This window comes from Telmatherina bonti, assembly GCF_933228915.1.
Source record: "Telmatherina bonti genome assembly, chromosome: 5".
NCBI lineage: Eukaryota > Metazoa > Chordata > Actinopteri > Atheriniformes > Telmatherinidae > Telmatherina > Telmatherina bonti.
Window position 1 is genome coordinate 19,693,711 of NC_136623.1, and position 27,068 is coordinate 19,720,778.

At 40.8% G+C, this 27,068-nt stretch overlaps 1 protein-coding gene across 1 annotated transcript; it reads right to left on the bottom strand.

Moving 5' to 3' along the window:
* Window positions 1-1,627: 1,627 nt before the first annotated feature.
* On the bottom strand, window positions 1,628-25,840 carry myh14 (myosin, heavy chain 14, non-muscle). Its single transcript, XM_079240331.1, has 44 exons — window positions 25,718-25,840; window positions 22,694-22,877; window positions 21,070-21,276; window positions 19,872-20,028; window positions 18,871-18,898; window positions 18,130-18,244; window positions 17,290-17,337; window positions 15,787-15,879; window positions 15,623-15,686; window positions 15,196-15,294; window positions 14,951-15,094; window positions 14,634-14,848; window positions 14,394-14,546; window positions 13,989-14,162; window positions 13,611-13,784; window positions 13,397-13,511; window positions 12,946-13,014; window positions 11,558-11,763; window positions 11,319-11,440; window positions 11,103-11,172; window positions 10,866-11,026; window positions 9,763-9,871; window positions 9,427-9,558; window positions 9,096-9,302; window positions 8,855-8,992; window positions 8,551-8,674; window positions 8,254-8,425; window positions 7,948-8,160; window positions 7,678-7,822; window positions 7,378-7,584; window positions 7,104-7,208; window positions 6,759-6,911; window positions 6,381-6,629; window positions 6,161-6,274; window positions 5,981-6,079; window positions 5,685-5,897; window positions 5,429-5,590; window positions 5,209-5,337; window positions 5,005-5,093; window positions 4,789-4,912; window positions 4,487-4,695; window positions 4,164-4,272; window positions 3,523-3,695; window positions 1,628-2,075 (listed from the first exon to the last, which is right to left on the bottom strand). Exons 2-44 carry the CDS (start codon window positions 22,862-22,864, stop codon window positions 1,886-1,888), a joined length of 6,150 nt encoding a protein of 2,049 aa, XP_079096457.1. The 5' UTR covers window positions 22,865-22,877; window positions 25,718-25,840; the 3' UTR covers window positions 1,628-1,885.
* Window positions 25,841-27,068: the final 1,228 nt, after the last annotated feature.

Consider the following 27,068-nt stretch of genomic DNA (forward strand, 5'->3'; position numbering starts at 1 on the left):
AACTTTTCACAGGCATACAAGTGCAGTAGAAGGTCATTGACAAAAACAAAACCTTCATGTTCTAATAAAATAGAAAATAAATAAAAATATGTGCCAAAGACAACAGAAAGAGTCTGAAGAAACTGTTAAGTCTTTAAAACCAGGTTTCACAACAGGGTCATCAAGGTGCCTGTGTTTGGTTGGTGCCACACAGATAATGTAATCTTGAGTTCATAGCAAAGGTTAAAAAAGGAAAGAAAAACAAGTTTGTTCTGCTTGCCATTTGCTTAATAAAAATTCTTTCAGCAGTGCTGCCACGTTCATTTCATTTCATTTCTCAAAGACTACTAGAATATGAAAAAGCTTCAAGCCTGTTGCTCAGTCTTCTACAGTTTTCTACACAGCTGCGAGCAGAGACTATGTTTTTTCTACTCAGGTTATCCAGCAGACTCACTGGATGACAATAGAAAACTCAGCAAGGCTCTGCTCACATCATCTACTTTGTTCTACAACTACTCTATGTTTACGACAACTTTATGTCCCTTTTCTCATCCATACGCCCATTTGGTTAAACTCAAAAGCTTTGTTTGAGCAATAATTTACACAGTAAATGAGTGAAATCAAAACTGCAATGTAACAGATGCTTGTTGCAATATATTGTGATGATGTCATCAGTTTAAGACAAGAAAAGATGGTTCTGCTTTGGATAAAAAGATAAATTAACACATTTCTCAGTGGGTTGTTTCTAGTTATGTTGCTGTCACAGACTGTATTTTTCCAAGTCAGTTATGATACTTATTTGGGAACTCTTTCATGCAAAATCACTTGCGCCACCTGATGGTTGGACAGAACAAGCCTGAGCTGTCCATGAATGTAACCCTGTTCAGTGTGACACCAGAACCAGCAGGAGCAAAAATAACCAGAATCACAAGCTTTTCCCAAGAGACTGAGTAAACACAGAAAACAAGAAGTGATCAATAATTTAAGATCATATTTGATATAAATGATAAAAATTTCTGAAGCAACATTTTAAGACTTAAGTTAAAGAAACTATCTATCACAACCTGCTGTCCACTAACATATTGTTTCAAATCTATAGAAAAAAAAGTATTCATCAGTTAATGCAGCCTTAATGCTGAGTGTTTCTACAGGTTGGCTGCTTTCTTAACTGCGACTAGTGATATGAACATTAGAATTGCAATGAACCCCACTTTCTTATCAAGAATTTTATCTCAGGATGAACTGAATTTTCTGCCATTTATGTAATGCTAGCATAGAAAATGTTCAGCTCTGCGTGTTATTCTCTTACAGTTTCGTGTGTGTTTAAATAGATATCGCACACACAAGTTATTTGTTCAGTCTTGTTGCCATGTCATTTAATATGAGTAATAATTAGATTGTCATACACCTTTAAGGAGTATTTTCACCCTCAGAAGCCCTTTGTGATATCAGATTTAGATATTCAACCATCAAGAAAGGTGTTGAACATGGCTTTGTTTGGAAATACATCCTAATGTAAAAGGCGTGACATAAATTTATTTTCGGCTTTTCACGCAATGTACAGCATCATGAAATGAGCGGATAATTCACTTACAACATATAGCTGTAGTTTAGTGTCTTAGACTGCATTAGTGATGCATCATGTAGAAATTTCCAGTCTTTGAAATATTAAAAGATAAAAATCAATTCAGAAGCCTTTCTATAATCAATTTTATGTGTCTCTGTACTTGTTGAGAAAAATTATGCAAATTTTGAACAATATCACATCAGGAGGTTGGTTCATAGTTATAGTGCCTGATGTATGCATCCTACAAGTTTGTTTAGATTAAAATGACTGTTGTTATTAGCATGTTACTCCATCACCCCTGAGTGGTTGAGGCTGTGTGACTGAGTCAGTGTGTGTGCGTCACTCCGTGTTGTTGACGCTGTAGGGTGGCGGAGGATCCACACTTTGTTCTGAAGAAGGAGTCAGGGTACCCGGGAGGCCGGAAGAGGGGGTGGGAGAGGCAGGGGGTTCCTCTGAATCCGAGTTTTCTAGTGAGAGGTCATCAACCAATGCCCTGCGTCCACGCATTGCCAGGGGCAATGGAGCTCGCCTAGACAAGACAATGGAGAGAGTTACAACATGTTCTGATATGAACCAGTTGCATGAAGCTAACAAACTAAGGGGCAGTGATTTCTATTTGAACTAGTTTATACTATAAAGTTAGTGTAATTATTGCTTACATTTTATTCTTCAACTACCTAAAAAGGCAGTTTATAAGATGTTTGAAAATAGTAAAATAAATAAATAAATAAACAGGGTTGTTACAAGTTCGCAGTCTGTTAAGCATTACGGTAGTGTCATTCTTGAACATGCTGGCTTATGTCAAAAATATTATATTAAAAAAAAAAAATCATCCTAAAATTACAGTGTTAAGTAATTTTATATCCTTACATTTAATTGCTATTTTTATATTGTTTCTTGTTACATTAACTTAAGATATACTTTGTTATCATATGACAAAACTAAGCTAACCTAAGGTAAGCTAACTGGCTGCTTGTTACGGCTATAAAACTCCCTTAAAACATTAGACGTGTTAACAGTCTTTTTATCAAACAGTTAAAAAAAAAAAAATCTGTCCCAGAACTTTAAAATATAACCATAAAATGGGCTCTACATGTAAAAAAAACAAACAAACAAAAAAAGCAGTTAAATGATTGCAAAATGTTCAACACAAATACTACAGATACACAGTGAAGGTGTATTGCATAGAAACTTAAAGGAGCAGTGTGTAGGATTTTGTGACATCTAGAGTCAAAGTTTCAAACTCAAACACATATAAATTCTCTAACTTTGCATTTCTTTTTCTCTTTACAAGCATGCTGGAGAGACTACTCCAGCTGGCAGTATCTAGGGCCAGTATCTAGGTTTTAGATGTTTCCCTGCTCCAACAAACCAAATTCAAATTAAAAGATTTCTACTCAATAATTTGTCTTCAGGCTCTGCACAATGACCCCATTTATTTCATATAATGGAAACATTGGTAGTAATTAAAAATGGGAATAGCCAGCGACTGATTTCACCATTTTGGACTACTGTATGACAATGCATCATGGCTGACCTGGAAGAACCTACAACAGTAATGACTTGACTGAAGATGATTTGCATTTTCATGTGAGTCTACATCAGTACAAACACAGAGGTGGATATCATGTTAAATTTCTCACAATAAGGCTGTCTAACTTTTACACACTGCTACTTTAAAGCCTCCAGCTCTCCACACACAGACTTGCTAAAAAAAAATAAAAAAATGTATATCACACACAGCAACCTACTTCTCTGGTCTCCAATCAGGGATGCTGGAGGTTGGTGTGATGCAGACAGATGAGTAATATATCAGTGTTAGATGGATGCAAAAGGACGTAACAAAACAGCAACACAAAACAAATTATATCAGGTTAATGGGATGTTAAAAAACAAAACAAAATAGGACATAGTGATCAAGTAAATACACACATAAGCAATCCCACACACAAATTGTTACTGCACCGCCTGCCTACCTGAGCTGGCTGCGGAGGGAGGTGATTTCGCGTGTCATACTTTGACTGCTATCAGTGAGCTCTTCCAACTCTCTCTGCAGCTTCCTCTTCTGGGCATTGGAGCGAGAGTTCTCCTCCTCTACCTCTTCCAGCTGCCTCTTCAACTGCTTCAGTCGCGTCGTTGACTTATCCAGCTGTAGCAAAGAGAAAAAGTGTGGGGGGGGGGGACATAAGTAAAGAAAGAAGAGAAAAAGACAAAAGGGGGCAGACAGATATTTAAAAAGGTAGATTACTGTAGGAACAGTAGGACACACAGGGATCAGGAGTCAGATTTAACCTAACAGATTATTACTAATGATGTTTTGGGAGGAGAGTTAGTGTCTCCGCTGTGGCTGTGAGGGATTTATATTTCAGGGAGAGGGAGGGGAAAGTGATCTAACTTCCCAATAAACACTGATGTCAGGACAGGATTAGGATTAGTTTATGCTGAGCCGGATAAGTCATTCATTTTAGGATGATTTGTCAACATTCTCTTTGTGCCTTTGTGCACAATTAGAGCTGCAAACAAAGCTGCCCTGACCCCCATTAAATGATCATTTAATGCTCTATTCATTGTCCCTGTCCTGAAAGATATGAGTCCAACCTGGCTGGTATGGTCTTACCTGTTCTCTGTACTGGTCTGCATGCCTTCTCTCGTCTTCTGCCTGCATCAACGCCTCCTTCAGTTTTTTCTCGGTCTTCCTCACCAGTTTGGTGGCAATAGTTCGTTCTCTGTTGGACAGAACAATCTGTTAACCAATGCATTGTTACATATAGCTGTAATATATAGCTCTAATCATGTTTCTTTTGACATTCTGGAAGTTTTTTCCCCATATAGTAATGATGTGGAAGTCTATGAACCAGACAAAAAGACTGACAAAAGCAAATGTAATGTTAGATTTAAAGGAACCGAATGATTTGAACTGATGTCTGTATGTTTCCTCACTGTCTCTCCTGCTCCAGTTGTTCCTCCATTGACTCAATCTTAGCCTCCAAGGCGGCAACACTGAGCCTGTGTTTGCCCCTCACTGCTCCCTCCAGTTCTCCCAGCCGAGTCTTGAGCTCCTTGTTCTGCTTCTCCAGCTGTTCTCGAGTTGCATCTGCTTTCTGAGCCAGAGTTCTTTCTCCTTGAAGCTGCACAGTCAAAGTCTCCACCTGCAGCACAAGCAGAGCACTGGTAATGGTGTGTGCTTACATAAATGTACGTTAAATCTGAGGTGATGGGGCCCTTCAGTGCTTCTACCATACCTGCAGAGCTGTTTTCCTTTGTCTCTCTGCCAGCAGTTCTGAATTCGTCTGCTCTTCTTCCAGCTCCTCTTCCAGTTGACTGACTCGTGCCTCCAACCTCCGTTTCTCTTCAAAGAGTGCGTTCCTGAACGTACACACAACCTTAACTAGTACCAACACAGCTGCACAAGTGACAAAACTCTAATGAACATGATACAGAAGACATAAAGTACAAACTTTCCAGAGCTGCTGTTGACCATCTCATCCGCCAACTCATCTCTCTCCTGCTGAGCCTGTCTCCTCTGCCTCTCTGACACAGACAGCTCCTGCACAGACAAATCAATGCAGACAAGAGAGTCGTGTGAATACGTACACCACATGGGCTGCAGGGTTCTCTTATTTATAGAGAATTACTTTCAGAACATGCATAAGCCCATGTACCTCGGTAAGGTGCAGCACCTCCGCTTCCAGAGTTTGTATTTTCTTCTCACTGTCTTTCGACTGCGTGATTACTTCCTCCCGTATCAACTTGGTTTCATCAAGCTCACGCAGAACTTCTTTCATTTGATTCTGTAACAAATTAATAAGATAATCTAACCTCGTTTCTATTGATTGACACAAAAAGAAAAAAAAAGTGCATTTGAGTGGATTTCTGTTTTACCTGTAGCCTTCGTAGCTGCTTCACAGCTTCCTCTTTGCCACGGCTGGCTGCCTCTACCTGGGCTTCGGATTCCTGCAGTTCTGCTTCCAGCTGCTTCTTGGCCAACACAGCCTGAGACCGCTGACTCCTTTCCTCCTCCAAATGGATCTCCAATTCCTTCACCTGAATTGGACAATAAATAAAACATGAAATGCGATTAGCTTGGACAGAAATCAAAAGCCACGTGAGTGCTCTTCTCTTTCTTCTCCCTCTCTACCTGCTTGCTGAGGGCTCTCCTCTTCTCCTCTCCCTTCTCCTCGCTGGTGCTGATCTCCCTCTCAAACTGAGCCTTGAGTGCCTGTAGATTGACCTCCAGCCTCAGCCTTGAGTTCTCCGCCTCTGCCAGCTCCTCCTCGAGCTCCTGTGTCTGAACTCTCAAGTTCTGTACTTCAGTTTCTAAAGTCCTCCGGGTACGCTCAAGTTCATGAACCTAATGCAGTAAAAAAAACACAAATCAGTGACTCACTGAAAGCTGAAAGTGACTTAAAAATGTCTGAAAAGTCAGATTCATACATTTTTGCCGACATCATCCTGCTGGTTTACAAGCTGCTCCATTTCCTGACGGAGCTGCTTGTTGGACCTCTCTAGCTCGTCTCTTTGGTCCTGGACTTCCTACATATGGAGAAATAGAGGGTTAGCCATCAAAATGGCAGGTGAATGACAAGCATAGATGTATTTTCACAAAGAGTTTACCTGGAGGGATCGAGACAATGCAAGATATCTTGTCTCTTTCTCTCGGTTATCTGCCTCTGCTCTGTCCCTCTCCTCTGCCAGACGAGTGCTCACAGCCTTCTCCTCCGCCAGACACTGAGGGTGATGGAGGAAAAGTTACAGACATGGGAAAATGCTTCGGGAACATCAGCTGTTTGATCACTGCAGCCTGTGTAGAAGAGCTAACAACTATAGCTCTCACCTGGTCAAATTTCTTCTGCCGTTTTTCAAGGGCCGTGCAGTTCTGCCTCTCTCTTTGCAGGGCAATTGTCATGTCCTCTATTTCCTCCCTTAACCGCTCCCTCTGCCTCTCCACTCGCTCCTTCTCTTCCTCCTTCTGTCGCTCTCTTTGGATGGTGCTGTCCAGCTCCCTCTGGAGCTTCCTGCGTGTCTCCTCTCCAACTTCAACTGCCGTACTCACCTCCTCTGACTGCTTACGTAGCTCTGCAAGCTGCAGAAGATGGGCAAAGGTGGAAAAAGTTTTTTTTTAATGATTTCCATGGATTTATGTTAAACGACATCTACTCAAAGAAAACGTCATATTTATAGTAAAGAAAGTCTGAGTGGGTTTTGGATTTACCTGTTGGGTGTGTGTTTGAATCTGTCTGGTGAGCTCTTTTGCTCTTTCCTCTTCCTCCTCGAGTCTTTCCATCAATCCGTTCTTCTCCTCCTCCAGAGCTCGCACCCTTGAGGCCAGAGACATCTTCTGTCGAGTTTCATCTTGGAGCAGCTCCTAAAACCGGAAAAAAGGACAAGGCTTCTGTGTGACAAAGTGTTCGTGCGTGGGTATTTTTGAGGCAGAAACTCGAGCAAAAACTCTTTAACTACTTGAAACACTTTTATAGAATAGAGAATTGTGCAACTCTAACAGCAGATGTTGTCACAAAGTACCCGTACTTAAGTCAGGTATCTGTGTTTTTCTTACCTTCGCATCATGCAGCTGACTCTCCAGGCTGCTGACTTCTTTAGCGAGGCGAAGAGATTTGTGGTCAGAGGAAGACAAATTGCTGGAGAGAGACTCGATCTCAGACTGAAGGAAACACAGGTATATATAAAGGTTAATCACTTTCTAGAAAAAGGGATAGAGACTTTACTTTACTAGAAGAAGCTTTTCTAAACGCTAAAACATACATAAACAAAACAACATAAAGGAACCAAAATGTAATGTTTAACGTCAGTCAACTTGTGTATATTTGCACCTGCAACTTCTGCAGTCTGTCCTCTCGGTCGTCCCTCTCTCTGTCAGCCTGAGCCAGTCGGGCACTGAGCTCCTGCAGCTGACCCTCAGCCCTCTTACGACCTCTCTCGCTGTCCGTGCGGCCCGCTTGAAGGCTTTTAAGCTCAGAGGTCAAATTCTGCCTCTCCTCCTCCAGCAAGACTTTGGCTTTTTCAAGGGACTGACGTGCCTGAAAGAGACAGATGGTTGTGAGGGTTCATGTTTCCATACACTGCTGAGGACTCTGCTCAGTATATAAAATGTGTATGCATGTTTCTCCTACTCTCTTGCTGTTGTCAAGCTGCTCCTGAAGGTTGTCTATGGCAGCACTGTGTTTGACACGGAGTTCTGATAGCTGAGCTTCATGGCGACGTGTCTCCTCTTCAACACATCTCTGAAGTTCACTTAACTCTGCCTCACGACGAGACCTGTGGAAATGCAAAAAAGATGAAAAAAGACTCAACTTTTCCCTTTTAGTAAACATTAAAGTCTTGGATCTTACAACAAAAACACCATTTATGCCAGCATTGCATGAGTTTCAAGCCATGATCACCTTAGTTCCTGCTGTGCAGCTGTGGTGTCAAGAGTGTCCTCGAGTTCAGTTCTGAGAGCTTCCAACTCCTCCCCCAGGTCTCGTCTCTGTTTCTCTGCTCTTTCCCTCATCCCTCGTTCATTCTCCACTTCCTCCTTCAACTCAGACACTTGCGATAAAGCCTCCCTCAGTGCCTTTTGAGCTTCAGCACGCCGTGCGCCTTCTTCCTCCAACCTGAAAGAGTAAAAAAACACAAAAGAATGAAACAGGAGCATCAAAAGGCCATCACAGACTCTTCATTTGATAATACTTTCTACTGAGTCTCACCGGCCCTGCAAGGTGGTGATTTCCTTCTCCTTTTGAGCCAGAGTGCCCTTCAGCTCAGCAACTAGCATACCCAGATCAGACAGCTGCTCCTGAGCCTCCAGCGACTCATTCTCCATCCTCCTTTTCCACTTTTCCTGTTCTAAGCGGCCCTGCTCCTCACGTTTGAGTCGCTCTGCAAACAGTGGACATGGTCTTCTATGAAATATGCTGTTTTTTATTGTTTTAAATATAATTTTAAAAAATGCAAAAATGAAAGATATGTAATGATGCTCTGCTGAAGTTACAGAGTACACTCACCTTCAAGGTCAGCAATGACAGCTTCCTGTTTGTTCTTAAGTTTTGTTAGACTTTTTGTCTTCTCTTCCTCCTCAGTGAGTTGGTCGGTCACCTCACTCAGATGCTCCTCCAGCAGTTTCTTCTCCTGCTCAGAGAAAAGCATGCAACATATGTCAGAAAAGTCAATGATGCATATAAATCTGTAAGCAGTGCTGAAGGAGTGCTTTAGTTTTAAGATGATTAATGGAATATATGTGTTTATATAAGTACAGTATATCTACACTGCAACACACAAACAATATCAACGTTTGTATGTGACGTCCACCTTGCTGAGTCGGTCTCTCTGCTCCACTGCAGTCAGTAGGTCTGTCTCCAGACTCTTCACTTTGGTCTCCAAGGTAACCTTTTCCAACAGGAGGCGCTGTCTGGCACTTTCCTCTTCTTCTAGCTGCTCCTCCAGGTCCTAACAAAAACACAGAAGTAGCATATTAGACACCAAATGTATATTTATCCCCAAATTCAACTTCACATTACAAACCATTACAATGCATATCCCTCCTCCTAACCTGTATATGCTGCTGCATTCTTTTCTTCTCATTGGTTAGCTGTACACTTCTCTCCTCTTCCTCCTCCAGTCGACTCTCCAGCTCCCCCAGAACTTCCTCAAGCTCCTGCTTCCGGCTGGCCAACCTGGCTCTCATTTCCTCTGCCTCTGCAAACAGTTCTGCCTCTGCCTGCAACTGGTCTGCCAGCACAGCTTTTTCCTCCAAAAGCTAGAACGTGAGAGACAGTGGGAGGAGGTGAAAGGAGTAAGATGTTACTTCACATGTAAAGAGCGCAGTATCGGCACAACAGCACAGGAAGAAAGGCAACCGAGGCGGGATAAGGTTAATTTACCTGAGCGTGCTTCCTGTCCAGCTCCGAGTAGTCTTGTTCTGCTCGGGTAAGTTTGTCCTTTGCTTTCTGGAGAGCAGCTTCTCTGGCCTGGATCTCCTCATCCTGCCGGGTCACCTGCAGCAAGGGCTTCACCTGATTGGCACAAAACAAAGGTCAAATCTTAAATCTTGGTTTTGGTTTTTCACTGAGCCTACAACTCATTATCTTTTGTGTATATTTCTGAAGTCAGATTGCAGAACAAAAATATGTTTTTGAAACAAACAGGATGTATTACTATCTCCGAATATGCCTAAATATTCCACCTAAAGAAGCATTACACAACGTGGTTGTGCGCACCTTGGTAAACAGCCGCCACCACTGCCAGTTCCTGAGTTTGAGGTACGCAGCACAGTTCCTCTGCATCACTCTCAGAGCACTCAGCTGTTGCTGCTTCTTCATAAAGGCCCTAAGACAAAATAAAACAGTCAGGAAACACACATGGGCATAGCTAGGCAACTTCCAACACATTTCATAGCAGCAGCAACAGAAATGAAATCTGTTTAAATGCAGAAGTGCATAAAATATATTTAGTTCCATATAAATATATAACTTTAATCACTTTTATTTCCAAAAGCTCTCCTTAATTGAGTTGCAATTCTGCCCCTAACATGGGCTGAAAAGAGATTAAATAAATTATCAGTAGTTTAAGACCAAAACAGCCAAATGCAACTTTTACAGATAGAAGCCAGCCCTTCATAGAGAGAACATCTCTTATATGCTTTTGTCTTTCCCTTCACCACATTCAGTAAAAATGACTATTTACTGACCAATTATGTCAGAAAATCCAGGTGACTATTTTCAGTTTTATCAGTAAATTTCAATGTAAATAAAAGAAATACCAATGATGTGTCACTTCTTATGCAAAACAGCACTGTGCATTTAATAATGCTGAATTACTGTTAGCCTCAGCACTAATGCTCAATCAGTGTGGATTCCTCCAAGTTTAGCTGTAATTATAACAACTGGTTGATGAATGGTTTGTTTTGTCAACGCCTCATTATTTTGGTTATTTGAAGGAAATACAGCATTTTAAAAACAAAAACAACATACATAAAATTACTTAACATTAATCAAGCATCCTTATGTCAACATTGCTTCTGTTTACTCAAGTAAAGCTGTCCTGCTGGCATCCTATTGCTAGTGCATACATTTCATATGTAGAAGTTAACAAACTGAAATAATGTCAACATAAATTTCAAGCTGTCATACTTACAAGGCTGTCTGCATTGAAGGTCTTAATGTTTTGTTTAGAAAGCTTCGAGAACAAATTGCCTGATTCCCATCATTGCAAAAAAAAACCCCAACAACAATCAGCCAGATTTACCAGCTGATATATTGATGGGTCTATCTTAAGACATCAGTCTTAAGTCAGCTAAGTTTATTCTCAGATAAAGACCTACTTGCGTGCGAGAAAGCCTCTGGCAGCGCTCTGGAAGCGGATGATGGTGTCCGTAATCTTCAGATCTCTTTCTTCTTCCAGATGAGCCAGAACTCCAGCTCTGAAGAAGACTTTACTCTGACCCACCCTGAACAGGTTGTGATCCAGCTCCAGAGCATTTATCTAAATGTGGAGAGTTTATATCAGTCATCTTCATGATTGAACATCATGCTATGAGTTTAGAGTTCATGTGACGTACCATGAGCTCAGAGGCATGTTTGCCATCCATGAAGGTACGCGGAATGGCATTAGGAGTGAGAATCTCATATCTGAAAGACAATTGGTGGAATATAAGTGTGTGTTTGAGTGAGAATATGTAAAAAGGATGAAAAGAAGATGCCAGATAATGCTTTTAAGGATGTATCATGAGTGATAAAAAGAAAGAAGAGGAGTGAGACAAAGCAAATTTAAACACCTTTGTCTGAACTCCTGAAATGCAATGCGGTTCGGGAAGCCTTGTCTGCAGATACGAATCCCCTCCAAAACACCATTACACCTCAGCTGGTCAAGAACCAGGTGGGGGGCCAGCTTTCCAGCCTGAGAAACACAAAAAAAGGCATTAAGTAGAGGAGAAAATAATTAAAAAAAAACAAAACAAAATAGTCCGGTTTTCTGTCTGGTTTTCCTTCAGGTTTCTCTATTTCAGCATCTCACCCTCTTTTCATGGTTGGGGATAATGCAGCGCACGAAGTTGGGATTAGTGTTTCTCAGTGTTGCCATCAGTTTGGTGAGAGACTCTTTGTAGAGTTGACCAACAGTCCGAAACATTCCTTTTTTTGTCTTTAGCCCTGCGGCTCCAAAAGTGACCGGCCCACTATTCTCTCCTGAAGACACCTGGTCCAGACCAATGATCCTGTCCACTGGATGAAAGCAGAAAACCAGGTGTAAGCTCATCAGAAATTATCAGTAAATTGAAGTTAGAGAGACATCGTTGGACATTTTATGTCTGACTGACTGTCACATCTCCTATCATGATTGTGGACAAAGACTGATATCAATGGATTTGAAACTCAAAAGATTTAAAAGGCATAACTAAAAGCATATATTTGTCTATCCAGTAAAACACACACAGGCTTTGTGTTTTGTAAAGCCTTTCAAGCTTAACCTGTTAGCTTTGGGCATGTTCAGACAGGCAGGACAAAAACATTTGCCTCAAAAGGATACAACAAGATTTTTATTTTGCTCCTGACTTGACATGTGCAGAGATTGCTACATCAAATAATATGGAACCTATATCATATCTCATAATTTCTTATTCATGGTGTCACTAGTTATAAATATTTCAATTCATTGAAGGTAGTGGAAGACAACAAAGCCTGATTGGTTTCAATGTTGAATCTACACAGCAGGTATTCTCTGCAGCATCAGATACAATTTCAGGTAAATAATTACTTGACAGATTTCCTTCTTACTCATATTCACGATTTGAAATAACTTCAATTTCTCAGTCAATCAAATATTTACAAAAAAAAGTGATCAGATCAATACTATGGGTATCTAAACACAGGTTTAGAACTAGAAATAGTCTGTCAATAGAGCTAATTCAGGATCACATTGTTGGCTGTGTGGTTCGTTTTGTTATTCATTTTTCACAGGGATAATGCTCTGTTAATCAAAATGAGTCTGCTAGCCAGATGACTAACCATTTTACTGTTGTCCTTAGCTAGATGTTAAATTAGCTTCAATAAACCTTCATTTGTAGTTTGTGGCACTACTACATGCACAGCTTTTATGTGATCCTAAATGTACTTTGATGAGAGCATGCTGCTACCTTGACACTAACCTAGTTTTACAAAAAGAAGGAGTTTAACTTCTGTATGAATGAAAAAAAGTATCACACAATCACGGCACAATTTCTAAAAGCTAAATCTTGTTGAAAGAGCAAGTAGAGAGCAGCACATCAACAGTTTATCACAAAATACATGATACTATAACACCAAAAGTCACGCCACAATCACAAACTGGGCAGGGGGAACACAGAAAAGTAATCCAAGTCGATATGTGATTGAGGAATGCAAGGCTGGCGAGGAGAAAAAACCTACTGTCGGAGCCATTAGTCTGCAGTGTGGCATAGGAGTCAAAGAAGTAGACACGAGGAAGAGTTTGGATATCTGATGCAGGAAGTAGAACAGCACAGCGAGCCAGGTTTGGAAAGGAAAGAAGGAGACCAGATGGGCACCAAATTAGTGCAGAGGGAGGAGAAACGCAGATGAGAAAATGGGAAAACATCAAACAGGAAGAAGATAAATGATGGAGGAAGAACAGAGGATAGTGGTAGCAGAGAGAGAAACAAGCGTGATAAAGAGGGAGAAAGAAAAATGCAGCAAAGTTAATACATTTTAACCATAAAAAAACAACTGATCATATCAGACAAACGAAAGATGGAAACATTTCTCTGTTCAAGTTAAAGCTCAGTAAATTCTTATTCAATACAAACCGATGAAACAAACATGTTGAAAAGCAGTGACTAAAAGTCTGAGCGATTGCTCTCACCCTCCTTCCACAGCTCTGACACGAAATGATCAGATGACTGATGGAGAAGAGACGCTACGTTGTCGTTCAGAGGATCCATGTTCTTCACCAACCACTCGTTGGCCTTGTAGTCCACCTGAGGTAGAGGAGGTCATGTGGTGGAGACCAAACTTTACTGAAGATACAGTTTGTTTTCACAGCAAAAAGGTGGAGAAGGGGAAAAAGTAAGGCTTACCTTTCCAGCATAGTGAATAATGGAGAAGTCAGCTTCTCCGCGTGGCTGCTTTGATTTGAAGAATTTTGAATGGCTGCCTTGCTCAGCAGACAGCTTCTCCACAAATGAGCGGTCTGTAGCTCGTGGAAACCAGCACTCTTCATCCAGCAGGGCCAGAACACCCGGTGGGTGAGTCTAACAAGAAGAGAGTAAGAATTTTCAGGAAATCTGGGTTTTATCATTAAAAATGGCAAACAGGGAATGCTACTTCAGTGCATTCAGTTGACTACAGCGAACCACATAGACCATGGCTCTACGCTGGAGAGCACATTGCAGTTATTAGCATCTACAATCTCATTAGCTGACAGATAAGAACATTTTTCAGTGTGTAATACGCACTGGTCTCTCAATGAGGTCAATGCAGGGCTGAAGATCCAGGCCAAAGTCGATAAAGTTCCATTCGATGCCCTCCCTCTGGTACTCCTCCTGCTCCAGAATGAACATGGTGTGGTTGAAGAGCTGCTGGAGCTTCTCATTTGTGTAGTTGATGCATAGCTGCTCAAAGGAGTTTAGCTGTAGATAAGAGAGTTAGAGAAGCAAACAAGGATTTAATAATCATAATATAACTGCAGAAGAACGCGCACAGGCCTGTATTTGCATGTACCCTGCATTTATAATACCAGATGTGGCCTGAACAGCACATCATTATATGAAAAGCTAAATAAAAGCTCAATTTAAAATTCTCCATGATCATTTATGATCATGGAGAACCAAACCATACAAACCATAATCACATGAAATTACCTGGAAGATCTCAAATCCAGCGATATCAAGGATTCCAATGAAGGAGGCTCCCTGTCTCTGTCTGCGGTCAAGAGCTCTGTTGATTCTGTGGACCAGCCATCTGAACAGACGCTCGTATGTTGCCTTGGCCAAGGCCTCAATGGCAAAGTCAGCCTATATGTGTAGATATACACAGTTAACTAGAGAGTGGAGTCTCTGTACCTGTACTGGCATGGATGCTTTGGCAGATAAAGATCATACTTGTTCTTTTGTCTGGGCCTTCTGCACATATTCCCGGCCCACTTTTATCCTTGGTGTGAGGATGGCGCGGGTGAACTCCAGCACATTGATGCCCAGCAGGTGGCACAGTTTCTGAGCAGCTGTGTCATCTGGCATGGAGGCCTGGTCCTGGTTTTTTTCTTTCATAAAGGATATGTTTCCAAACTGGAGCACGGCAGAGATCACCTTCAGCATGGCTGACGTCAGGTAAGAGAGGAAGACCAGAAGACATTCATAGTAAGAATAAAATGTCAACATTACTTCCGCTTTATTCATCTTTCTTTAATCCCCTCTCTTACATAGTAACTCCTCAGGGGTGAAGCCCATTATAGCCATGGAGTCCATGGTCTGAGTGAAATTCTCTGAATCGCTCTGACCAGGAACAGGGATGGAGCCTCCACTGAGAAAACGATACTCATCAGCACTTCCAAGAAGCAAATCCGCTGGAGAAGCAGAGAGAAAGAGAGAGATGTAGAGGAAAGATATTAATTTACACAAAAGTAAACATTTATTTAGTACAATGTATTCCTTATTATTTCCTCACCTCGAGTTTCTTCTGAAGCTCCACATAATAACTGATAAAAGATATGAAAGGTCCGCTCATCCTTGGCCTGACGGGTGGCCCGGGACTTTTCAAGGAGGTCTGGATTTTAATGGTTAAGGATATGGACAGCTGAAAATGGAATTCCTCTTAGAAAAGATTCAATTATAATTTAGTTGCTTCAAGCACAATAACTGGTACTTCTTGTCCATTCAAAACAATATTCAACACAAGAATGCAGATCATCCAAACCTTTTTAACTTCGAATTGAATGCTTCAAGATACGCCAAATGCCAAACTGAATCAAAACTCTGGGTTTGGAAACAAATCAAACCATTTTCTAAAAAAAGAAAAATAAAAAAAACAGCTTGCTTTGAGAATAAATGTGTATAGCTGTTTCAAAAGCATTGTAGTAACACAAAAAGGATACAGGTCTCAATGTTGGCACCAACAATGTATCCCGCCACATCAAAATTAATGCGGATGAATTTACCCTGATAAAACAGAGGCAGTTTGTATTTCTGTATATTTAAAGTTATGACAAAACCCCTCCCTAAAAGTTAGATGTGATCTCTGTCCAGTGACAGATCTTACAAATCTAGAGGAGTTGTCGTTTTTGACGGTCTTCGCGTTGCCAAAGGCCTCCAGTATGGGATTTGCCTGCAGCAACTGTCTCTCCAACTCGCCCTGAGACATACAGGAGACATCGATCAGCTTCCCAACACAACACAAATAAAAACTACAGTAATACACCACGAAGCTCAGCGACTAAAATGCACACTTTTTACTATTGATTTGTTATATAAAACACAATAAAATGCATGACTCATCACTGAAGAGTGATGGCATAAACTGATGCATTTTAGGGCCCAAAATAGCAACCAGAACAATCACACCATTCCCAGACTGTGGAACCAATGATTCTCAACATAAATAAGAAGAAATAAATCATTCGTTAAGCACTCAATTATGAGCGCATAGAAAGAATTTGACACATTATTCAGCTATATTTTACAATATGTGTTATTATAAAGTTTTTTTAATCAAAATTTGACATATTATCTTAAAAAAAGGTTTGTCTGAAGACTTTGTTGAGAACCACTGTTAAGCTGCAACTTGGATAACACAAGCTGCACACTGGCTCATTCTAGCAAGCTGCAATGCTTTACTGCAGTTGCATTGCCAGTACAGTGGCTGTCGATGCAGCGGCAGCAGCAGCAGCCAGTGATGGGCATGAAAGAAGCTTGCTATAGAAGATGCTTATACTGTAAAAACTGTCAAGATATGCCGACCAATTAATACCAAAGACAAATCAACACACACAGACACACAGAGCAAGAGGCCAACAAAACATGAAGCAAACAATGTGTGTACAGCACACACAGGTGAAGCCAAAAAGTAAACTATAAATTTCACCAGCACCTACAAATTATTAAACTATAGACACACATACTGTAGTCTGGAGAAATTAAAACCACCTTTTCAACAAAATTCCTCCCATTTCAACATATAGACCTCAAAAGTTATTAAGAAAAGGAAAAAAAATCCTAAACCCAAAGAACCAGAAGAATCCACTAAAATTTGACAAACTAGAGAAAAAGCCAAATTGTCAGATGAAAGTCTGGAAGATGAAAGATATGATTTTCATTGTGTTTAAAGATAATCATATCAAGTGCAGCATATTCTGAAGGGAAAGTCTTCATTCAACCAAAAGCGAATAAACCCCAAGATTTCTAAATACTTTCATACTCACATATTGCATACTCTGGCGAATTGTGGACAAAAATAAATGGAGTATAGGAGGGGGAGAATATTTGGTGGATGGGTGATCATATGGACGAAATAAAAAGAAAACAAAAAGAAGACAAATAAGACAACAATCACAAAAACAAACAAACAAACAGAATACAAACAGATAAAATCAAATATACAGCACAAGGCTTGACTATTAGTGAGGAACAACATCAGTAGTGGCGGTCAGAATGTTTTTGAGTTACTCTTCTGAGTTAATGAGAATCACTGCAGGGTTCATTAGGCAGAAAATAGGACAGGAAAAGGCAAAGGGAAAGACTGGGCAGCAGGACAGAGTTAACTCACCCTGTTCACCAGAGTGCTGCCTCTTGTTAAGGACCTAGAGCCATCCATCTAAGCATGCAGAGAAGGGATGGCAGCAGAGAAAGAAGAGAATGACGGGAAACAAGTGCAGGAAGGAAGGATAGCAAGAAAAGAGAGGAAATGTAGAAAAAGACAAAGACAGAGAAACCCTTTTCTACTTAGTATACTGCCGAAAGCTGAACATTTTGAGTATCAGTTAGTATAAAATAAAAAGCAAAGTGATATTTGAGAAGATCTCGCAGCTTGTAGTAAATGAAAATGAATATTCCTTGTGGAGTTCTGAGCTCCATCTTAGAGCTATCTTTTAATGAGCAGTAAAAAGCTGTTTCATTTTAGCCCAGCTAACCTTTCTACAACAAGACGATCAGGAATGCAGGAGAAAAGACAAGGAAGAGGACTTAGAGCTTGTTAAATTGTTCTCCATGAGGAAGGAAACTCACAAAGAGCAACTATTAGACCTGTATGACATGTACAATGTATTTTTTTGTCTGTTTTTATAAGCAAACAATGACAATGAATGATACTAATCTTTGTATAACTTCAATGGGTCATCAATAAAAACCTAAAACAAAACAGTGAGAAATAATCAGGCAATAGCTTTAACATTTTTTTATGTTTCTTATGTAGCTTTTATGTAACTTCAGCCTGAGACTGAAAGTTTCCTCTTTGCTCTCAGACTTCATACTAAACTATGCTTTCCCTGATGTCAACTCTGGAACATCACACCACACAAATACTAAGTTAGTAAATGCTCTAGACTCATTCTACACTCATTTCCCGTCTGCTGCTCTCCCGATCTGTGGTATTCCAACGGTAACTTACCTGTACAGCCTCCTTGTTTCTGCCCAAAGTGCCGCCTTTATGGGAGGAGGCAACATGAGCCAAATACTGGATGACTTTCTTTGTGTTCTCTGTTTTTCCAGCTCCAGACTCGCCTCTGGAATACACAAAGATACACAATAAATACTACTTCAGATCTAAATGGTTAATTCAAAAACATATGGTCTCTATCATGGAAGTAGTATATAATTTTATAGGGAGAGAACACACGGGAGCAAGTGGCCAAATACACAATCATCAGAACAATAAACATGGAGCCCATGTGGTGCATGCAAAGCCACAGGTCTAAACAGAAAGCAGGTGTGGAGGATATAGTCTGTGACACGGCTGTTGCTTTTGGAGAGGAAGAAAAAAGAAAGAAGCATAAATAACAGCTGTAAAAGATCTAAAAGACACAGAATCCTGGTTCCAAATACAACCTCAGACTGATGTAAGATGCATCTAAAGAGGAATCCTTGACAATAACAGGAAGATTATAGCAGGAAAACATGAATGCTCGGCCTAAAGGCTCGCATGAAGGCAGACAAATGATGACTATGAGCCAACATATCTTAAACTTGCACTCACGAGAATCAAACAAACCCAAATGACAACAGATAAATATGTGATCATGAGAATAACTCTCCAGCACAATAATGTTAGTGTGGGCAAACTAGAAGTATTCCTCATGTTAATAACAAAACATTGACATAGAAACACCAGAGCCCCATTTGAATGACTCACGTGCACAGGATTGACTGATCTTCTCTGTCTGTGAAAAGGAAAACATCACAAAATGAGATTAATCAAAAACACTTCATAGATCTTTAGAACAATGTTACAAATTACCACAAAAATAAAACTTTTACAAGGACTTTACATCCAGCTGACATATGATTCCTTGAAATTATACACTGTAAGGTGCTCTACTGCTGTCTCTTGTATTGGCTCAAATTACACTAAACCTATACCCCCACTAGCTGGGCATGATATACTGAGGGAAGCCCCGTAAGGTCTCAACCCTTAAATTTTGAGGGGTAATACATATTATAAGAGTAAACAGAAGTTCACTACTCATGTGTTTACATCACTTGTTGTCCATCACCTGATTAGTACTGTATTATACATCAGAAGCTGGTCACCAGTTGAACTGGTCTCTCCAAGCTGTCAAAACACACAACTCTGGTAGTCAGTCGGTGGACATTGTTTCTAACGCTGACGGTATTTCCGTTTTCATATTCCCACACGTTGACTTCTGATTAATTAATACCTGTTCTACAAGTTCATTCACTGTAGTACACACCTGCAGACTACCCCCGAGGTGCTCAAGGGTGGCAGTGACTCCTAGACACAGATCGTCATCTGTTCTGTCTCATTATTTCAGATAAACATGAAGAGGTAGAGACATTGCACAACTCTTAACTGCTTTTAAATACTTTCTGGGAATACTCTCTGTTTATGGAGACATGACAGACAAGTTGCCTATTACAATAATGAGACCAATTCTTGGCACAAAATGTTAAGTTGCAAAATTGGCTCCAAGCTTTGCTGCAAGGAGTGGTTTATTAGGAAATCTCAGTTGTGGAAAATATCATCTTATCTAGTTATTTCCCCTTTTAGAGCTTCTGGTAAAAAGTCAAGAATACACAGTCAGTGATAATATTGAGCACATCTCTGAGCTGATATGAGATGTGAAGATTATCTACAGAGTCAGTTAGTCACGAGTGACAAATGGTACTGGTTACCTTGAAGCATGCTGCGATAGGCAGCTTCTGATATGGCGTAGATGTGTGGTGGCATCTCGTGACGTTTTTTTCCTCGGTACATCTCAACAATGGACTCTGTGTAGATTGCCAGGTTCTTGTAAGGGTTCACCACCACACAGAATAGCCCTGAATATGTCTGCAAAAACACAAAGGACAGCGAGGTTTCCACTGATTTCTGGCCCACTATGCTGTTCAGTAACTGGATCAGTCATAATGCTTTCATATGCTGCTTCGGTAATGTCTCTGGAATTCTTGTGAATCCTGGACACTCAATAAATTCTCTGAATATATAATGTTAAATGAAATATTTACAAGAGTTCTTAGATTAGGAGAAACAGTGGAGTTTAGAAAGACAACGTACCATATTTCTGACTGGTAATATGTCTGCACTGCATCAAAGCAAAGACGTAAACAAAGTGATTCGTCCTTGCAAGAGTCAAGAGATATGAAAATGCATGTTTGCTCTTCATTCAGATTACTGCTTTCAGAAGGAAAAATCAGAAATGGATACAATAAAAAGCTTTCTATGATCAATATGACCGCTTTTCAGTCCTCTAAAAAAGGACTACCAGTTTAACCTCTACCCTGACAAAGACATAAAATATGAAAACTCATAATGTTCTCATTTCATACCTCTTTACAAAATATTTAGGACAAAGCTAATTCCTGGAGAATCGATTTCAGCGAAGCAAACAGTCAGTCAGCTTCTGATTACACTTTCTACTCTGATTAATACCCTGATGTATGATCTCATTTTGCATTATGCCTCTCTGAGATATAGAAATAATCTAACCCCCTCTGTCCCTCTCTTAATAATCATTCCATTAGTAGGAAGTCAATCATTTAATATGTTTGACTTCTTTACATTATTCTATTCAAACTGGACATCAAGTTGTCAGTTCCATTTCAGTCTGTTTCCTGTATCCCCATCATATCTGATCTTCACACTTTTTTCTGTAACACAAACTACAGACGTCCCTACTGCCACCACTTATGTGCTAACCAGTTTGGAAACTGACCCTCACATGTCTTATCACAACAGATCAGTTACACGTGAATTGCCACATGCACACACAATACATAGTAACATCAGAGACTGTGTTGCACTAGACTCCTCTCCAGTTTTACGCTGTGATGGCAGTCACCCCTTCATGTCCCCCGCTGTTTCATGCCTTACATAGATTAGGCCGGAGTAGTATCTCTCCCTCAGGTTGTGCAGCACCGAGGCCTCGTTGAGGCAGGTGAGGTCGGCCATGTCCTCCACTTTACTGAAGCGTGGTGGGTTCATCCGTTGCACCTCCTCCCTGGACAGAGTCAGCTTTCGCTGGCTGTCTGTGAGCTCTACCTCCACCTCATCACCACGCTCTTCCCGAATGCTCGCCGACTGAAAAAAAGAGATTAAACAAAGAAAAACTTATAGACAGCGGCAGGGGGTAATGTTCTATATATCTCTGACACTTAAAAAGATTCTTCAAAATACAATGAATGGGACCACAACAACTTCCTGTAAAAGCTGTTTCATTAATAGCTTCTTGTGTTTAAAAAGAGGCTGTGTGGCAGCTTCAGATCTTATTAGAGGTCCTCTCCAGAAAGACACTGCTTCTAATGGAACTAACTTTGACTAAAAATAAATCACACAAGCTTGTGAAAGTATGAATAGTTACCAGTGTGAAGAGAGTCTCAATATTCTGTTCATTTTTAATTCAGCTAAGAATAGAATAGAAGCTAAAGAGCATTTACAAAGTGAATATCAAAACTAATAGTCAACTGTGTGTGACCTACGCAGCATATTTGTACAAACGTTTGGTTGAATTTCTCCTACTTAGATTCAGAAAAGGAGTATTACTGCATGTGACAGCAGACAAAAATAGATGGTGACAAAGACGACCGAAGAGGACCTCTTTTTTTTCTTCTGGATTTTTGCTGCACAAGAAAAAGCGAACTATGACTGACCACGTCACAGGACGCCGCTCCACTACGCTTCACTGTTTCTGCTACTTGGCATGCACAACAAGCAAGAAAAAAGTGTGTGTGTGTGTCTATGTCTATATGTGTGTGGGTGCATATTAGTCACAGACAGAAGTACATGCTTAGAATATGAAAATGTATTTTGATGGGAATCTTTTTGTGTGTAATCTGTGTGAATGTGTGTGTGTGTATTTGCCCAATAGCTCCATTCTCATGAACATGAGTGTAAAATGAAGTCAGTGTCTCTGTTACGGCCTCCTTAACATTGGGAGGCTGAAGGAGCGTATTGTTCTATTCATAGAGCATTTTATGAAACCAGTCCAGCCGAGAGAGGGACTCTCAGAGACAGGACATCAAATTCATTTGTCACATCCTGAAATATGCATGCTGAAAACTTCTGACTATTAGCCAAGTACTTGAACAAATGACTTAAACAAATCAAAATGATAAAAGGGGTCTTGTGATAGTTGTGTGCCAGTAAGATGAAGAAAAGTTAAAAATAAAAAATGGAGCACTTTCATCAGCACATAAACACACTTAGCTGGTCACACACCCTGTGCTGCTTTATGTCCCCTGTCTGACACACCTTAAGCACGAGGGAACACACTTGGGGCTAATTATTTACAAGACGAGTAATTCCCAGATAGAAGAAAGAAAAACGTGACGACAAGTTGTAAAAACTCCTTTTAAATCCTGACAAAATATTTATTTTCACATCTTTGATTGAAGCCATTAGGACCAAATGCAACACATGAGAACAGAGGCGTTACAGTTTAGAAGGTGAGAATGGATGAGATGGTTGTGGTAAACCAGAAGCTTTTCACAAAACTCACCTCAAAGCCATGCTTCTCTGACGGCACCCACACCAGCCTCTTAGCTGCCCAGTCGGCCTGGCTAGCGGCGGTGAACACAGAGGAGCTGGCGTTTGGGGACACAGATCCTCCTCCACCGGATGACAGGAAGCGGGTGACATCGTTGGCACCGCGCCCTGTTGGCCTGGTCATGGTACTACTGGCACTGGTTGAGGAGAGAGGCCAAGAAAAAGCAAAAAGAGGTGAGCCCCAGTTTAAAGCATTTCTGAGTGGAGGACATCCATGACTGGTGGATGATGACACTGATGTGATTTTGTGTCAAGATATCACACACTTCATGGACACCAAGTCACGCAAGTAGCATGCAGGCCGTATCCAGCTGAGGTTGTGCCGAGATGGCCTAATTGAGAGACACAGCAAATCAAGGGGAAGACAGAAATGGAAGACATAGAGAGAAGGTTTCTGGGTGGAAGGGTGGAGGCATGGAGGAACAGCGAGACACATCAATCGAGAGAGTAAACTGACATGACAGTAGGCGAAGGAGGGGTTGGTGAGGAGCAGGGAGAGTCAGTGATAAGAACGGTTCAAAATAAACCGAGTCCACAGTTAACTGAAAGAAAATCAAACATAGTTTCGCTGCAGGTCGCTGAGTCCTACAGAAGTAAATCCCTAAAGAGGAATTCACCAAGGGCGAGTGGACAAAGTGGAGCCTAAATGCTGAGTCGCCTTCGGGAGCTGGTGTCCTGTGAGGGACAAGGTGACAGTTGCTAAAAGTGGTTACAGCTCTGACACATGAAGGCACCACAGTCGGACTAACTGCAGCGCGACAAAAGCATGTTTCTATATTCGCTTTGACAACTAAACAATGGTGATACATAGTCTTCTGTCACATCAAACTGACTTTTGATATTCAGTTTAATTTTGATATATTTTGATATTCAGTAGAACAAAAATTGGGCCTTTTATGACACAATTGTTTTCTCCTTAAATCTCCACTTTCTGACTTAATAGACAAAACAATCAAATGAATAACAAGGTATTTGTTGTATAATCCAACTTTGGATTATAAAAAAATCAATTACAACTCTTCAATATCTTCTTCCAAAGATTAGAAGTATTTAAGCGTAGACACATATTAGCCACTACATCTTAAAATACCTCAGCAGACTGAAGAAGTGGCTCATATAAACTTGTGGTAAATGGAAGTGTGAACAACATGGAGCTGAATGATGAGCTAGTAAGCAATGTGGCCAAGACAAACTTCAACTTTGATCTGACAAGCAGGCTATTGTGTTGGCTTGTATGACAGAATCTGCTACAAGGCATCTCAATACCTCTGCTGGTATGTCATCGGGCCAGATTCTTGCTATGTTGCTCCGTCTCAATCTTTTCCTGTCTTTCTGTCTGTTCCCAACCCTGCTGTCAGCACACCTGAAAGTCCAATACAACTCTGGGTGTGGAGTAATCATGTTGACAAAAGAGTTGCCAACACCCAGCCAGTCAGCTTGGAAACTATGCAATCCCACGGTGACATGAAAAAGGTGTGCATCTCTCTTTAAAAGTTGGTTTTATTCTCTATATATTTTTATTTATAGAGTATGAGTCAATGACGATAAACAGTGTGATGATTTCTTTTTCAGTTTCCATGTTACACCAGTTGCGCTAAGCTCAAAGCCTGTCAAAGGACACATAAAAGCAGATCACAACTACATAGTTCTTCAAAATAAATTTGACCAAACAAATGGAGGAAATAATCTGGAACTATTTTCAGTGAGTGTTAACCTCAGTAGGTTAGTCTTTGGGTTGTGTGAAAATTATTTTGTGCACACTACTTCGGGAGTGGAAATACCTCTGTTTCACAAAATAAGCCCTATTAATTTTAGGGTTATATTTGTTCCCAGGATAAATGAACAGTTCTCCTACTTTAATGATGTGATTTATTAAAATAAAAAACTACTTAGATGTCAAATACATTGAAAGTTACGTTACAGTACAACTCAATTCTCAATCAGTTTTATCTTCACATTACCTGATGCTGCTCAGTCCCATCAGTGTGACCCCCCCCCCCCCCCCCCCCCCCTTAATCAGTCCCCTCTGACACACACACACACACACACACACACACACACACACACACACACACACACACACATAGCTACACACAGAAACCTCAGGTTGTCGCAGTACAGCGTGGACTAACCAGCAAACTCCTGCAGCAGCTGGAGTTGCCAAAAATCTGACTGCCCTCCTCCATAGCAACACCCCGAACACCAAGCAGCGGCCCACAGACAATACTTCAGAGTGTGAACTGAGGTCATTCACTGCGGGGGTCTCTGCGTGTAATTAATGTGTGGGTGCCTGCGCGTGACTGTGCGTGTATCCAACGGGTGGGGGAGATGGAAACGCCTTTTCCTAAGCTTTGATGCGAAGTGGCAGTGCATCGAGGGTGATATCGAGGCATCTGCGCACTTAAAGCAGACAGTGAGGCAAAGTGACATTATTAAGCCACTGGCTGTGATAATTACAGCGCATCTGCAGAGCCGTACAGATGCGGCGTGACCCCTAAAAATATACATAACCCGCATTTCCAACCTGGAGCTCCAGCACAAAAAAAAACCTGACGAATACAACCACACCTTGAACCAAGATCCATCATATGAGCCACAGCTTTTAACTGATTCTGTAGGCTGCATGCATGTGGCACCCACAAAATCAGCCATTTTCACACAGTCTCTATTAATTTTACATTATTCTACCTACAATAACAAAGACATATGCTTATTATCATCATGCAAGTGTAAATAGTTGGCAATAAAACAGTTTTTTCTGCTATTTACTTCCATGTAAGTCTCTCATCGAAGGTGTTAAAAGACCAGGCCAATATAAACGTCTGTACCCCCCTTATGTTTTATGTTTAGGCGTTAAGCCACCGCATATGGACTAACCAAACGAGGCTGGCCAGCTTCGCTGAAATATGATACGTTAAAGGATATTACACTGGCTATTTACGAGTTGGATTAGGTTAAAGGTAATTACATGTCTCACCTTCAGGTTCCGCTCTGAGAAATGGATAAGGCTGTGTTGTGAGAAGAACCGGGATGAGGCTGTTTCTTGGATATTTTCCTGCCGGAGAGGTGTGTAGCCTACCGCATATGCGGCTTTTATCATTGCATTGCTGTCTCAGTGGAGCCGCACACACTTCTCGGTGAGAATAAAGTAGACAGCACTGAGGGCAAGGCGACGGCTTCGGCCTCGACGCACAGCTTCCTGCTAGCGGACCAACCAAGTACGACCAGGCGGGTTTTAGTCGAACCTCACAGAGAAATTATTCCAATCACACCGTGAAAGCAAGCCGCAGACCCGCCTCGTGAAGGTGACGACAGCTTTCCGCCCTAGGACGGGCATGGAAACAGCGCGGTGACGAATCGCGTTAACGGTAGAACTGACATCTCTGTCTTTGACCAATCATAACTATCGATGAGCGGGTGACTGAAGGTGACTGATGTATCAAACAGCCAACCGGAGGGCTGCAGCAGGTGCCGTGCGGCGCTCTCGCGCTAGAGTAGGGAGATTTGCGCGCCCTTTGTTTACCACCCTGTAGCGGCAAGTGTCTCCAGACACCGATCTGGGATCTGATTCGTTTGACTTTACTTACCAACAGTACAGATGGTTTGGCTGGAATAGTCTGACTCCAGACGTGTGTTTCAGATCATCCCGTAAAATCCGACAGAATCCGAATATATGCGGTCCCAAGGCGCGAGGACTTTGTGTGTGCGTATATATATATATATATATATATATATATATATATATATATATATATATATATATGTGTGTGTGTGTGTGTGTGTGTGTGTGTGTGTGTGTGTATAGCAACACATGTATAATGATTTGAAAATACCCTTAAAAAAATAAAAAATAAAACACATGTTAATATCACTGAATTTCTTGCACTATTAAAACAATACTTTATGTTCTATTCAATTCAGTTCAATTCAGCTATATATATATATATAGCGTCAAATCACGGCAATGTCATCTCAAGACGCTTTACAGACAGAAAAAAAAACCCCCAAAAAACTGATGAGCTTTATTTTTTTGTGGCAAATATTTACTTACTTTGAATATGATACCTGCAACACTTTCCAAAAAAGCTGTGACAGGGACAACAAAAGACTGAACAATTTTTCTCAACATACAGTTGTGTGTGTGTGTGTATCTATCTATCTCTCTTTCTCTCTCTCTCTCTCTCTCTCTCTATATATATATATATATGTATGTATATCTATCTATATATGTATACACATGTGTATTTAGAGTAAGTATATACCACTGATTTGAGATGCAACATCACCACAATGTGTGTTGTGTTGACTCTACAATAAATCAAGTGACA

Coding starts and splice junctions, on each gene's coding strand:
- myh14 (XM_079240331.1), bottom strand. CDS start 22,864: ATGACCAGGCCAACAGGGCGCGGTGCCAACGATGTCACCCGCTTCCTG. Junction 6,275..6,380: donor GGCAGAAGAAATTTGACCAG/GTGAGAGCTATA, acceptor CATCACCCTCAG/TGTCTGGCGGAGGAGAAGGC. Junction 4,273..4,486: donor CAACTGGAGCAGGAGAGACA/GTGAGGAAACAT, acceptor TCTGTCCAACAG/AGAACGAACTATTGCCACCA.